The 15,788-nt window shown below is 39.6% G+C and overlaps 2 protein-coding genes across 2 annotated transcripts; one reads left to right on the forward strand and one right to left on the reverse strand.

The window, feature by feature from the left end:
• The first annotated feature begins 6,267 nt into the window (after positions 1 to 6,267).
• LOC108138973 (short-chain dehydrogenase/reductase family 16C member 6) lies at positions 6,268 to 9,679 on the forward strand. Its single transcript, XM_017261557.2, has 4 exons — positions 6,268 to 6,809; positions 8,541 to 8,658; positions 8,805 to 9,405; positions 9,462 to 9,679. The coding sequence occupies exons 1-4, from the start codon at positions 6,654 to 6,656 to the stop codon at positions 9,562 to 9,564; spliced, it is 978 nt and encodes a 325-aa protein (XP_017117046.1). The 5' UTR covers positions 6,268 to 6,653; the 3' UTR covers positions 9,565 to 9,679.
• LOC108138972 (probable ATP-dependent RNA helicase DHX35) lies at positions 9,519 to 12,170 on the reverse strand. Its single transcript, XM_017261556.1, has 5 exons — positions 11,977 to 12,170; positions 11,821 to 11,912; positions 11,660 to 11,753; positions 9,857 to 11,604; positions 9,519 to 9,630 (listed from the first exon to the last, which is right to left on the reverse strand). The coding sequence occupies exons 1-4, from the start codon at positions 12,103 to 12,105 to the stop codon at positions 9,883 to 9,885; spliced, it is 2,037 nt and encodes a 678-aa protein (XP_017117045.1). The 5' UTR covers positions 12,106 to 12,170; the 3' UTR covers positions 9,519 to 9,630; positions 9,857 to 9,882.
• Positions 12,171 to 15,788: the final 3,618 nt, after the last annotated feature.

Here is a 15,788-nt window from a genome sequence, read left to right on the forward strand (position 1 = left end):
TGAAATGTAAAACGTTGAAGAAGTACTAAGTGCATTCCGCCAAGTCATTAACAACATTTTTATTGTTTACAATAATGTACGCAGATAATGTTAGGCGCACACAGAATCAGCCAAGTGTGTTTGGCTTTTGATCTGCCCGATTTTGGCATCAGTTCAAGGGCAATAGCACACTCTTCAAAATTTTTGACTTCATTGTAAGATTACATTTTTCAAAATTTTAAATTTGAAGAAGATATAGTTCATATTGATTACAAATAGAGTCGTTATATTTAAATATATATTTTCTAGCAAATATGTTTCGCTGTTAAAAACCATTTGAATACCACTTAGATGTCTAAGGTTAAGTGTCGTATTTATCAGTTGGATAATTTGAATGTGAACTTTAAGCTTAGTAAGTTAGATATTATACTCTCGAAAAAGGGTCAGGCTTTAAATGTAATAAATGTAATGTAATAACTATCGGTTTTCGAATAAATAATTAGAAAAAACATTTGTTTTAGTAAAACTCATACCAGAACTTTGGTTTTGTAAGCATATTTTTTATTAGTGCACAAAACTGGCCTCCTAGATTTATGTGACAAGGGAAAGGCTTTGTTTTGTTTTTCGACCCCCAAGAACATCTTCGGCGGCTAAATGGACATGGGTATTAATTAATCCACGGCGACTCGTGCCAAGCGGCGACCACATTGAGCCACAATCTCGCATCAGCTCTTAACAGTTTAGCGGCTCTGGCAAAAAAAAAAAAACAAAAAAAAAAAATAAAACAACAACCCGGCCACAATCATGTGGATATAGATGTGGATGTGGATGATGATACCAGTTTGCCTCAACCTTGAGCGGAGCGACAACAACATTTGCGTACCCAGTGCGAGGTACGAGGTACGAGATTCGAGTTACCAGTACCATGAAGAGCACTTCTTGAATCGCGGCAACTTTGTTGTTGTTTTTTTTTTTTTTTTTTTTTTGGCCCGGCGATGGCGATAACGCGGATGCGAAAAAGTGAATGTATAAGCCACTTGATGACGTTGCCGCAGTTTCATCTTCGTACGTGACAGAACCATTAAGCAGCATGTGACTGGTTCCGCTACGAACCCAAAGGTGGATGGTATAATACGGAAAAGGTATCAATGGTATAGCAATACTCAAGAAATGATCTGCATGATTCACCGCTTAAGGTTCATTGATGGGTAATCTGTTAAACTGAAACAAAAACAAGCAAATATAAAAAGAACATTCCTCTAATGTTGATTTATATCACTTCATTAATACCAACAAACCTATTTCTACAGTTCAGTCCTAATGGCTTAATGACCTAATCAATCATTCTCGAAAACGTGGTCATTTGCAAAATGTTCCATCAATAAAAAACAACACGAAATATTTTCATGTATTATACTTTTTCTATCACTTTGGTTCATTGCACCTTTTGCTTATAGTATGACTGACATTTTTCATTATCCAAGCTCACCACATCAATCTTTTTTTTTATTTTCGGTCTTGTGTAAATCTTCAGAACTGGTTGGAAACACGAAACCAACTTCATCGGTTTATATTTCAAACACTTGGCACAAGTGAATCAAACATATCACAAGCAGTATTTCATTAATATTTATAATACCGAAGCCGAAAAAATGTGTAATCCCATGCAAAGGCAAAACAAATCAAAAGCTTTAAACCAATTTAAATTAAATTAATTTCACGCTTTGATTTTTTGAAGCGTCAATATTTTACTGTCTGTCTGAATGACAAATATACATATAAGTTTGTATATTATAATAATAAATTAATAAAAAGCGTTAGTGTTTGCTTAAATTATTTATTTTACATTAGTCAAATATAAGGGAGATTAATGGAGTGGAACGGACTAGAATGTCTTGAAAATTTGTACAAATACCTTTGCAACAGCGATGAAAAATACATTGGCAAGCCAATTAGCCTATCATATCAACTTCCCATATAAGCACAAGTGCCCCTGATTATTTGAAAACCCAAAAAAATATAGCTAATGGAACCATTTATCATCTATGCCGCCTGACCTTAACACATACAATTCATAAAGTTCGGTCTACGCTTCAGTTTATAAATTTTGGTTTATCAATTACGAGATGCGTTAAATATTTGCAGTTGCTAAAACGCGTGACCTCTGTATTTGCTTGAATAAATATTAAGTTAATAAGCTGCTTAGACGTATTTGGGTGTGGAGTTCCCTCTTAAAAAAATCATAGGCCAAAACAATCAATTAAAACCTTAATATTTACAAGTATTAGCAGCATTAATTGGAACACAAACTGGGGGGTTTTCTTTTTACCTATCTAAAAACCTGCGTCATAACCTATCTTAACAAGTTTCGTGAATATTTTAGAATACTCGATTTCGTAACTTTCTACAAACCCACGTCATTTGTGCATTATTGGAGTTTATTTTTATTCAGAAAACCGGCAAATGTTTATATATACATATATCGTTCGTTAAAATCGTTTTATTTTAAAGGTCATATATATCATTTCTTTTCATCCCGTTACCCGTGGAATACAAATACATAAATTTCCAACAAAATTATAAAAATATATACTTTTTTAATATTTTTTGGAGGGAATTTTTATGTTAATTCTCTCAAAATCTATATAGGTCTCCACTTTAATAGAAAAAAATATAAGTTTTAAAAGATAACATATAAACAAGAGTTCTAGTAAAAAAAAACTGTAATAATAGTTATTACAATTGTAATTCATCATTATATTAACATAGTAAAAAAAGAGCTTTCCGAACACGAATCCCATAGCGGAGACACAAACCAATATATAGCTTTTCCCCGAACTATTGCTTTCTCCCTCCAGCGCATGCGAAAAACACCGGTCACACTATAGCCATCCCGCTCGGCACCCACATGAGCCAAAGAAAACTGAGGCTGCAAAAATGTCGGCAATCCGCTGGCTATTTTTCCTGGGCGCCTGTTAACGGACGCGCGATACAACAAATCGCACTACACAAAATTTTATTTGAAAAAAAGTCACTTTAATGCCAGCCAACGAGGAGCGAGCGCGAGCCAAGAAGTTTGTGTCAGCGAGAACGGTTTGCTGCTGGCCGCATTTTTCTAACACCAGTCAGGGCCCCATCGCAAGGCCCCCAAAAGACTCAACAGGTGAGCCCTGCAAAACACACACACACATATACATATGTATGTGTATATGTGGCTCGGAAATTATGTCGATCCAAAAGGGGTTTTTCAAAAGGGTTGGAAGGGTTGGAACGTCGAGTCAATCAGACAAGAGGCCAATTACAATTGTGATTGCCAATAGGCCCGGGACCTATCATCGAATGCAATGGCCAAACAATGGCCAATGCCACATGAAATACGAACTCCACCCACATAATTGAGGCAACAGGATTGTTAACCTGTTTTTCGGCTCGTTCTTCAGCAGATTCTACTGGAACCACATTCTACTAATCGAATGGGGCATCATCAGATCGGCTTTTGACGCATCAGTTTCTGCCCTGTTCTTTCGCTTGGGCAAGGGCCATTCCGGCCACTTTGGCCACTTTGGCCTGTAATGGCTTTATCCCCGCTTTAAAGCATTTCTGGTTGGTCTGCGCCTGTCGCACCAGTCACAGTAAACAGCTGACACCGGCCAGGCCGCAATCACTAAAGTAAAGGGAATTATATTTGTCAAGTCGCACTTCATATACCCTTTATGGGTAAAATATAAGATAAGTAATGTTATGTTCCAAATAAACAATATGCTGCATCACGACTTGTGATGGCAGTGAAAAGGAATCTTAGGTTTACTTTTAAGTTTTTAATATTTCTGGATCTGTTTACTATGACATACTTTATGTTTGGGTAACAGATATTAAAAAGCCTTAATAAACCTATCTTCAACCCTTTTAAACTACCATTTATAATTGCATATGAAAACAAAGTATTCATCAAATCAATTATACACTATCTCTTTAATGTAAAATGTAAATTATATCTCATATAATAATCTGCAAAATGTGTTGTTTTCTTTTGTCAATTAGTGGTTAAGAAAAAGTTTTTTTTCTTTAAAAAGAACTTGTCCCAAGTTTATTTACTTTAATTTAAGCTAAGGTAAATGCTTAAATCAAACCAATAATATCTATAGGATATAGTAGACCGATCTGCCGGACTTTCTCAACTCATCTGCTTTTATATTTTATATTAAGTTATTAAAAGAAGACAATAGAGAAAGTTTTTAAAACGGAGCATAAGTAAAAAGTAAACCTAAACTGGGTGGGTGTGACCAAAATGTGTAATACCCTGCGATAGGGTACACAAACAATACACGGCGTCCATGAGGCAATCGTTTCATTGTGTGTGTGCGCACGAAATGCGAAGCGGCAGCAGCTGTGACGGCAGCCAATAAGAGCCACCATCCAACTATATGAGGGCAAACACCATCTATCGATTGCTGAGTGCCTGGTGGGCGGTTTGTGTCATTCGACCAACACAAATTTTGAAGTTTTTTTCTAGACTTTCTCGCTGTTCGAATGCAGGCACTGGGCGAACGCTTGCCGACCAATAAACTGTAGCAACGGTTCCGGGGGCCACAGCGGTATGGCAATGGTACGGCAAAATCCAAGTGCAGGCAGCACCATTCACCAAACCACCAACCAAAGTTGCGACGAATAAAAGAAGCAGAAACCGAATCAGCTCCCTGTGTATCTGTATCTGTATCTGTTCTGTTTCTGTGTATCTGTGTGTGTTCGGGGTGTATCTGTGTCTGTGAGTGCGACTGTGTGTATCCGTCGGATTGTTCGCATCGATAGGGTCGAAGCGTCGCTCTATGGATTTCTGGGCGCCTGGCTAAAATATCGGTAGTTTTGTTGGCCGCGTGACGATTGCGCGTGACTGAAATTGATTGGAATCGGTATCGATAAAGCAGGTGATGTCGCTACCTCTCCTGGCGATCATCTAATTTCATAAGGCTTACTTGTTATACTTGTTAAATAAATAATAACGAGATAAAATGTTTTAGTATATAACTAACGTGTCTAAATGAAAATATTAAGATTGGTGATTTTAATGGGCCTTAAAAAGTGATAAAGTGATCGAAATTGTAAAATGAGTTTAGGCACTATTTTTATTAACTGTTAAAGCTGTTAATATGATCGTTAAACAAAAAAACATAATAAAGAAATAACTATTACAATAACACTTACAATTACAAAAGCAAATAAATAAAAAGAAAAACCAATTTAACATTTTTATTTAGTTAAGTGTATGTTGAATTTATTTAAATATGAAATGATGAATACAATACAACGTTAATAAAAAGAAATATGTAAGTGTATGAGCGTTTAAGCGTTTGATGGTCACCATTGCTTTACTTACTTTTGACGAATTAAAGGGCATTTTAGTTAAGTGACTTCTTACCAAAGAACCAGTTTCTCGATGCTATATAGAGTACTTAATAATCCCTTTGACTGATGCTATTTTACGTTAGCCATCTTGCTAAATAACCATTCATAATATTTTCAATTCGTATTTGCACGTTGATAATAGATCTTGACAAGCTATCGTTACAATCCAGCCAATGTATCTCGTTTTTATTTGTAGCTGTACTTAAGACGCAAGTTGTAGTTTTAACTAAGCCAAATTAGTTAACTGTTCAGAAGACGTTGCATACTTTACGAGGTATTTATAAAATGTATGCATATTTTTGGGGATCATTGAAATAAGCATAAAAATAGTTTGTTAGATAAAATAAAAATGTTGTATTTTGAAACTTCAAATCATTAGATCATAACACCTGAAATTTAAGCACAGGCCCTAATTTAAATGTTACGAAAACATAAAATATAAAAGAATGAAAAACATTCTTTATATACTGATATCTTAAAAAAAAGGTAAAGATATTTATACTCTCATTTAATTATTCAATTCTCTTGATATTGCTTAAGCAAAATCATCTTAAAGAACTGAACTAGACTGTTTTGAACTATATGAAATATCCAATTTAGCATGCGAATGAAAGCGAAATCAACATAAAACGTAATCAAATACCCAGGCGACTAAGACAATAAAATGAGTGAAGAAACAGGTCGAGTTGGCCACCAGCTGCTTGGCTAGAAAGAGCAAAAGCCAAGTTAAGAAAGTGCTCAAATTCGGTTTATGCCGCCGACCATTTCTTCTGCCATTGTGTGAATGTGAATCTCGAATAATGGAAAAAGGCAACAAAATAGAAACATCGCGTTGATTCGGGCCTGAGGTTTTGGTTTTAGTTTTGGTTTTTCGCCAGACGCTGGTTCAGCCTCAGCTCAGTGGGGATTGTGACTTCAGCTTGGGCGGACGTGAGTGCTCGAGGCCAGCATAAAGTTCGTGCGAATCGAAAACCGAGACGGCCAAATAGGAAGAGAGAAATTTTCAGCGAATTTCATTTGCATTTGTGCGGGATCGGGATCATTAACATGCACGGCTAGGCTAAGCGCCATTAAAAGTGATCAAATTGTGCATGCCGAGTGCCATTTGAGTGACTGTGACTGTGTCTGTGCCACAGCCCTGCTAATCAGTCATTCAAGCCGCGCATGCGCAAGGAATATATGTACATATAATCCCAACCCAAATCGTAACTCCCGCGCACGTGTGCTCGACCAACTTAATTGCCAAGGGCGTGAAATAATTAGCCTTCAACATGACTGCTTCGCCGGGACTTTTGCACATGGATCATCCGGTCAAAGCTTTCTATCAGTTTTTCCTCGACCTGATAGTATTCACCTTTAAATCTATATTCTACATACTGGAATCGGTGTACTATAGCCTGCTGCCACAGCGTTTTAGAAAGTTAAAGGTACAACGGAAGTGTGCATAATTTTATTGAAACTTGATAGACTTTCTTCCATCGATTGACCCTGGACAACTTTGATTATCTAAGAGACACCCACAAAAAATATATAGGTATATTTTTAAAGCAGCTTCCAGTAAACCACTTCAAATCAATCATAGGTAGAGCTACCTCAAAGTCATTTCTTTTGTTTTTTTTTCCACTTTTGCGGACCGTCAGTTTTGGCAATTTCACAAACATTAATGAGCCACGCGCAGTTTTGTGGTAATGAAAACAAATTATATTCGCTTTTTTTAAAACAATAAAAAGTGTCCGACTCGAATTTATGATACCCTTTGTCTACAAAAATCGAGCAGAATCATTTAATTAAAACACATTGTTTGCCTATAAATCTGTCTTGTTTTCATTAGCACAAAGCCTAAAAACTTTCCAATTTATTTGTTTCACTTAACGAACCTCATTTGCAAGCGTTCAAAACTTGTCGTAAGAAAGCATTTGAACAAACATTTTGCTTTGTTTTGATATGCTTCGATGGTAAACAATATTGTTCACACGCTTTGCTGGCTTTTCATGAATGAACCCCCTTTTTATTTAAAATTTTTCGCTTCTGCAGACTTTACCTATGGTACGAAGCACTTAAGACATTTGTTTAAATATTTACAGGCGTATTTGATTTATGGGAGCTTTGTTTTCAATTAACCGAAGCCCAAGGGTGACATTGAATTTAAGCTATTTATTTTTTATGCACAAATGTTTACCACGGTTAAACGCATCTTCAGTTTCTGGACAAAAAAATCAGAGGCTTGACAGTCCAATGAGCAGCAAGCAGCTTAGTATGACAACATGTTTTTCCTCATCCAAAAACTTTGCCTTTTCCTTAGTCATTGTTGTTGTGGTTGCAAAGTGCACGCTACACGCACACCAAAAAAAAAAAAACAAATTGCATAGAAAAGTATATATATATAAATTACAAGCAATTGAAAAGGAAAAGTTGTGATCTGCCTAGCAGACAGCATGAAAAACCTTCCTTTCTTGCAATATGATTACTAAACTAATATGCTCTGCTGTAGAGGATTGAACTCTGCTGAAATTGATTGAACTTTGTTGTGGGTCCAACGAAATAAAAGTTGAACACATACTTTGCGACATTATGACTTATGAGCATGTGTTGCAAGACACAGTCGTTGGCCAAAATAAAAATTTCAAATTATGCAAAATGGCCAAGTCATATTAAATGCACCGTCATAAGGCAGTCGCACCCATTTTCGTATGCTAAAAAGGGTTGCTTACATATATTACAGTTTATGACTACAAAATTAAGCAAAATGGTGTAATCATAACAGAAAAATAAAAAGCAAAAGTAAATTTAATTGATGGAGGAATGATAATTTTAGCAAACTTTTAAGTATGATAATTTATGCAGCGTAATGAATAGCATATTAAATCAGATATTTGATAAAACTATTGTTTTGTTTATTGAATTGACGACTGCAATCCTCAATCCTTTGTTTTGGGTATCTTATATTTTAGTGTTATTATTTTAATTAGAAACTAATTTAATTGAGAGACTTATGTATCGTAATGAACAGCATTAACATTTATATATAAAATAACTAATTTATATGTTTTGTTTGTTGGATTAGAAACTGCTATCACTCAGTCCATGTACAATTATAAATACTTATCTATTGTTACTTATCATTATCATATTAAATTACTTTTTTCCATTGACAACAGGACGTCGCTGGCCAGGTGGTGCTCATCACTGGAGGAGGTGGAGGCGTTGGTCGCTTGATAGCGCTTAACTTTGCCAAACTTCAGGCCCGCATAGTCATCTGGGATATCAATCAAGAAGGTAGGCGACTGTGAAATCGCACCAACGTGCTAATTAGTTCGTCACAGCTTCTGCAGAGCGGGTCAAAAAACCCGGTAACTAGTGAAAGCTGTTACATTTACAATTTGATTAGCTAAACAATATTTGACAATAATTTTTCCGCTCAGCAATTAAGACGACGGTGGACCTGTTGGCCAAACATGGTTATGACAACTGCAAGGGCTATGTGGTCGACATCTCGGATAGGGAGCAAATCTACCAGCGGGCCAGCCAGGTCAACGAGGAAGTGGGTCCAGTGGACATACTGATTAACAATGCGGGAATCGTCTGCTGCAAGCCCTTCTGGGAGCTGCACGACCGCGTCATCCAGAACACATACAACATCAATATAATATCGCACTACTGGACGGTTAAAGCTTTTCTGCCCCACATGATGCGGAATAATCGTGGTCATATTGTGACCGTGGGCTCCGTAACCGGAATGCTGGGCACCTACGGTTGCAGCGACTATGCGGCCACCAAATACGCCTGCATCGGCTTCCACGAAAGTCTGCTCACGGATCTGAAGGCCCATGGCTATGATCAAATCCAGATGAGCCTGATCTGTCCGTACTACATCAATACTGGCATGTTTTCGGGCGTTCGGCCGCGAATGATGCCCATGCTGGAGCCGCAGTATGTGGCGGATCGTATCGAGAACGCTGTCCGCTGTAATGAGGTGTGGTGCGTCCTGCCCAACTCGATTCGCCTGCTTACGCCACTTAAATGGTGAGTAGTTTAATAAAATGCCCATATCTTGGGTTATTAACCTCGTTATTTTTCAGTCTTTTGCCCGCCAAAATGTGCTGGGAGCTGATGTCGCGTGTCATTCGCGGCCCCGAGTCCATGATGATGTTCCAGGGTCGAGGACGTGTGGCCGCTGGCTAGCCTCCTAATGGGACTAATCCCAGAATCATATCCTTTAAGCTTAAGTTGTTATCAAGAGGCGTTTATCTATAATGTTACAATAAAGTAAATTAAACGATTGAATTGTTTTAACGAATAGTTTACGCAGCAGTTAATTATTTCAAACATATAAACACAATATTTCTCACTAGTTAAAGCTCAAAACTAAGTTCGTTCTCGACAATAATGCTAGCTTTGAATAGTAGTTTGCTTTTCAATCCGTTTACGAACATGTTCTAAAATATATATTAGACTGCTAGGCTAACAAACTTACTTCTATCCCGGAGGCTTCGTTTCCTGCTAATCCCGCACTGTGGTCTGCTGGTAGTAATGCGGAGCCAGCTCCGTTAGCCACTCCCTCTTGATCACAGTAATGTGGTTCATGAATAACTTCGTCGTCTGGAGCAGTTCCCCGTAAACCACATACTGCGCTTGGGGAAGTGTGTAGAGCGTGGAGTTTGGATGTATGGCCAGTTCGGTGCCACTGCTGATTTGACGATAAACTCCAGAGTGATGGAGATAAGCCACCTGGGTGAAGAAGCCAGCAGTGATGCATTTACAGAGCTTCTCCACATCGCCTTTGCACGAAAAGATGGGAATGCCGTACTTCTTTCTAGCCAAAGTGATGAGTTGCTCCCTCAGCTCATGCGCCCTTTTAAGATTTCTATAGATGAGGTAGTACTGGCCGCAGAACTCCTTGGTCATGCCCTCCTCCACGAAACCGGTGTACACGTTCAACAGGGTAATGAAATCGCCTTCGGCCACTTCGAAGTGCCGATGAGCTATGCGTCCACTTTGCTGGGCAACGGCAGAAACTGGTCGCGAGAATATAGACTGTACTTGCAGCATTGCAATGATGGTTATTATCTCCTCGGAGCAGCCCATCTGGCCGGAAATGTAGAGCATCTTGGAGAGCATGGCGCTGAAGGGCAGCTCGGCCAGCAAATAGCCCACCGGCTTGGTCAGGTTGCCCTGCTCATCGATGGCGTCCAGGGCAAAGAGTCCCTCCAAGGCAGATAGCAGATTCTGTGCCGGCGGTGGCGAAGGAAAATCGAAGCGTAGAATATTCCCGATGCCCAGGGCCTTTAGTTGGAGTACAGCGCCGCTCATTTCACTGCGTCGCATCTCCGGTGGCTGACGTGGAGCTAGTGCATCAAAGTCCGATTTGGTGTACAAACGGTACACCTTTCCTGGACGCATTCGCCCCGCTCGTCCTGCTCTTTGAATGGCCGAAGCCTTGCTGACTGGCACTACGACCAAACTGTCGCTACAGGTATTGGGATTGTACCACTTAACCTTGACGTAGCCACAGTCGATGACATAAACTATGCCCGGAATGGTGATGGACGTCTCTGCGATATTCGTGGCCAGCACCACCTTGCGCACACCCTTGGGTGGGGTAAAAAACACAGCCAATTGATCGGTACTCGACATGCTGCCATACATGGGCAGCACCTTGAGGTTCTCCTTCTCCGAACTGGCTATGTACTCTCGCAGGAGATCCAGTGCCTCCAGGACTTCCTCTTGGCCTGTTAGGAAGGCCAGTATATCGCCTGGTGGTTCCTTTTGGTGGAGCTTCCAGACGGTCTCCACAGTTTCCTTGACATAGTCGGCACATGGTTCGTTAAGGTAGAAATTACTCACAGCATGCATGCGTCCTTCGATGCTGAGTTTCACACTGACCTCTCCCGATCCGGGCCAGCTGAAGAACTCGCTAAAGAAACCCGCATCTATGGTGGCCGACGAGATGATGAGCTTGAGGCCGCTGCGTTTGCGCAGGATCTTCTTGAGCAGACCCAGCACCATGTCGGTGAGCATATTCCGCTCGTGGGCTTCATCCACTATGATCACACCGTATTGAGTGAGCAGGGGATCGGCGAGGAGTTCTCGCAGTAAGATGCCCTCGGTCATGAACTTGATCTTTGTCTCCGACGTGATCCTTTCAAGGAAGCGCACCACATAGCCCACTGTATCGCCCACGAGTTCGCCGCGTTCTTGAGCCACTCGATTTGCCAGGGTGACCTGAAAAATAGGACTTTAATTTGGAATATTACACAAGTGATTAAGTACTTCTTACAGTGGAAACACGTCGGGGTTCGGTGATTCCTATAAGTCCTTTGGTGTGCCAGCCCCATTCGTACAAATACTGAGGAACCTGGGTGCTCTTGCCACTGGAAAACACAGAAAATAGTGAAAATTAAGGCGCCTTTTCTAGTTCGTCTAGAACTCCATACAAACCTGCCTGTTTCGCCCACAAGAATTACCACCTGGTGTTTTTCCAAACAGTACAGAATTTGATCCCGGTACTGACGTATGGGCAAGCGTTCTCTCTGAAATTAATTTAATTTAGTTTGTTAATTTCACAAATAATGAAAGTATAGTCGATAGACCAACCTGCTCCACAAGTCCCAGATTGTGATTGGCATTGAACACAAAGCCCGAGGACTGCGTATCGCCGCCTACACTATCTGAAATTGCATCGTCTGTATCTGGTTTCAAGAATTTCGGTTTAAAAGTAGACATTTTTCATTAATTTATAAAAGTTGAGTTGAATTTTAAAACTAAATAAACAGCTGGAAACGCCGCTCTCTCGGCCCAAAATACCTTAGTGCCTCGAAGAAACGACTGGTCACACTTTCTTGGCTGAATATCGCATGCAAGTATCGATTGCCAAAAGCCGGCTTCCTTTAAAAAGCTGACTGTTATGATACTCAAAAACATATTCAAACAATAAAGACCGTTACGGCATTCTTAAAGCAAATTTAAAATATAAATAAAGACATGTATTTGAAATTATTGATTTTAAAACAACATTTTTACGATTTTTAAGCCAAATTCAAACTACAGCAGTTATCGATAACCAATTACCTATTGCCACCAATAATAGCTACAGCAAACACGTTACTTTGGTGTGAAATGTTGGACTTCGTTTCCCATTCCTCCATCCCCAAAAATAGGTAATGTCCATAACGTTCGTCTGTATTATTCATGCACATGTTTGGGCCATTTGTGGGCACGTTGCAACACCGACAATGTCCCCTATTGCGAGTGAAAATAACTCTAATTGCCAAAGGCAAGGCCACTTTTATTATCTGCATAAGCTATAGTACTCATTATGTACTATATGGCCGTTTGGTAGCCACGTGTGTGTGTCAAATATGTCCCCCGAGTGTGCAGCTGTCGCCGACAGAAGCGCCCGGCCAATTGCTTTTGAATAAATATTGTATCTCTCTCGAGCAGCAAAACACACATTGTAAACCGAACTTTTGTTTCGCTTCCTTTTTGTATATTTTGATTTATGCAACGTCAGTGGGTATTATATACAGGGGGTCCTTTTTGCCCCCCTCAACCAATCGGACTCGGACCCGAACCCGAACCCCACATACAAGACCCCTGCATTGACCCTGACATTAAGACCGCTCGCTTTAACTTTAACCCGAACGAACACGTGCCCGACATGCACGTTTGACCAACCAACACCAACCACATCCGCATGCCAGTGCTGAAACTGAAACAATGGAAACAGTCCCGGCCCCACAACCCAGACCCCATGGCGTATGAGTAATCCGAGTAAAGCTAATTAAAGGCCAGCGACGAACTTCATGCCAAGGACGAGGCGCCAAGTCGCCAAAGCGAAAGCAATGTCGTCGAAGCCAAAAACTCGACTAGCAGTTTGTCAACACCGCCGTTCGCGGAAAACCCCTAAAACAAAGTGCACTGAGAAAAGTGTTTTATGAAATTATAAAACTGCAGTTTAAACATTCATTTTAAATGATCTTAGTTTAAAGTATCGCTGCATCCCTTTTTTAAAACGTTAGTGAACCACAGCAAAATTAGTTTGTCATTTAAATATTTATTTATTCCATATATCTCAACTTTAAAGCCCTCTTTACACAGCTATGCCCTTATAATTTTAAGTATATTATATATAGTTTAAACAAAAAGTGTTTAGACACATCAGTTAATTAAAATTTAACATTAAACATTATTATCCAGACCTGGACAGATTCTAAAAAAAGATGAATGAAAAATATTTTTGTTGTCTGTACATAAATAAAATTTAGTCAATTTGTACATCATTTCCATTCCGTTCGAAGCTCATTTAAGCAATAACAGTAAAATAGATATCACTTTACATGGTTATGTTATGGTTATGGAAAACTCACATTTCCGTACAGTGTGGTGTTTCGTCTGGTGTGGTGTTTCGGTTCCAGTTGAATATAAATTTTAATAGATGGCCTCAAGGCCAGAGTTTTACTGTCATTCGGCTGTAGCACTTCACTGCCGGGATCCTAATTCCAATTCCCCCAATCGTAGGGCACCTGACTAAATGCCATAGACCCCGATGGACGCTCTGAATGCTAACTGTTATTCCGGCTTTTACGAGCAAAGTTTCCTTGGAAATGCCAGTGAGGGTAAATTTCGAATCTATTATAACTATAGTTTCGCGATGACGACCCTGATTACAAACGCCGGAGTTATGCGTCCTCGACACCAAGCAAGTGGTGCGAAAAGGGGCGTGGCGGGCCGGGCGGAGGACTGCCGTCATTGTCTTTGCGTGCCTCGAATTTGCGTGATTCATGATGCATGTGGCATGGCGGCAAAGTCGCAACTCGAATGCAACACACACAAACTACACAAAAAAAAAAAAAAATACATGTTTCTGAATTTATAATTTTTTGATTTGAGGTAAAATTTACGTATTTAAAATTATCTTTAACATTCGTCCAAAAGTATGCTAAGAAAAGTGGAACATCCTTTTTCAGTATTTATCCTTCGAAGTTCGAACTACCTTACTAATAAATCGTAGAGAGCTTTATAAAAGTTTATTAGGATTTCTTGACACTTGATTTGCTCTTTGATAACAAACAAGTTTTTTTTCAGTGTACTTCGGAGTTCTAGCACTCCGGGCGTGTTTTTTTGGCGCGTCTTCATGTCTGCCTTAATTACTGGAACTACTAAAACCGAAACTAGTCCCTGCACCACTTAATGCCAATAAAAATGTCAATTGCACACGCGACCTTGGACCGCCGTAAGGCTTTCCGGTCAAGTCAACCGGATTTCGGTTGGTAGTGCAATAGCATATCACTCCGAATTCGGCCGATTAAAATGGATTTTTTCGGTAGCAACATTTTTTTCGTCCTCACAGCTGAGCGGCGTAAACAAAAACAACAGGCAGCCGCAAAAAGGAGAGGGAGAGGATGGAAGAGCCTGCAAAAAGAGAGAGAGAGATAGACCGGCTTTGTGTGACACGTGCTCCTAAAGTGTCGGCGCTACGTGGCGTATACGTATTGCGCTGACGCCGTGGCCATTTTCCAGCGGTTTTGCTTTTGTTGTTTTGCCGCCTAATGTGTTTTGAAAACGCATATCCCAATCCGGAGTACACGGTGTACAGTTACCGCTGGGCAACGTGCAAAACAAAAGCCAAACTCCTCATCCATTCGCTTCAAGGAGTTGGAGTGAGTCGAGCGGTCGGCTTTTTCGCCCGACAGTCGCAGTGGCGTGCTCTCGCTTGCTCTCGTACCTCTCCCACTGGACGAGAGAGAGGAGGATGGCAACACCGACTCGGGAGAGCACGAACACAACTGCAATAGCAGTATAGGTGGGAGGTAAAAGGACGAGGAGCAAACACAAAGAGCAGGCGCACTGAGAGAATTTTGAGGAATGCAAGCTCAGCGAAATTCAATTAATTGATTTAAAGCAATTAAATTTTAGTAATACAAAAGTATAAAAAACTTTAGGAACCAATTATTACTTTTTGCCTTATAAAACCCGTTAGTTATTTATTTTACTGGGGTTAATAACATTCCATATTTTTAGAATTATTTTACACTTGTAAAATTTCTTCAAAGAACAATTAACAACTGCTTTCCTTTCGAACGCAATTGTTTTTGCAAGTGCACGTGAGAGTGAGTTGAGCGAATTATATAGGGTGAGAAATGGAGAAATGTGAGAGCGAAAGCGAAAAATGACGATGTCGCTGCCACGTTGCAGTTTCCTTCGTTCTCGATTTTGCAAGCGTTGCACAGTAGTTCTCAAAAAATATAAAAGTACTTAGGAAAATGAAATTCATATGCTATCTTATACATACAATTAAAAATTAAGTGTTAACATTAATCATATATCAGTAATTTCTGATAAAATTGTTAAGAATAATTTAGGTAACAAATACCAAAAAGTTAAATTGCACTGGCTTATATTGGTAT

The sequence above is a fragment of the Drosophila elegans genome, unplaced genomic scaffold, assembly GCF_018152505.1.
Source record: "Drosophila elegans isolate 14027-0461.03 unplaced genomic scaffold, ASM1815250v1 contig_814, whole genome shotgun sequence".
NCBI lineage: Eukaryota > Metazoa > Arthropoda > Insecta > Diptera > Drosophilidae > Drosophila > Drosophila elegans.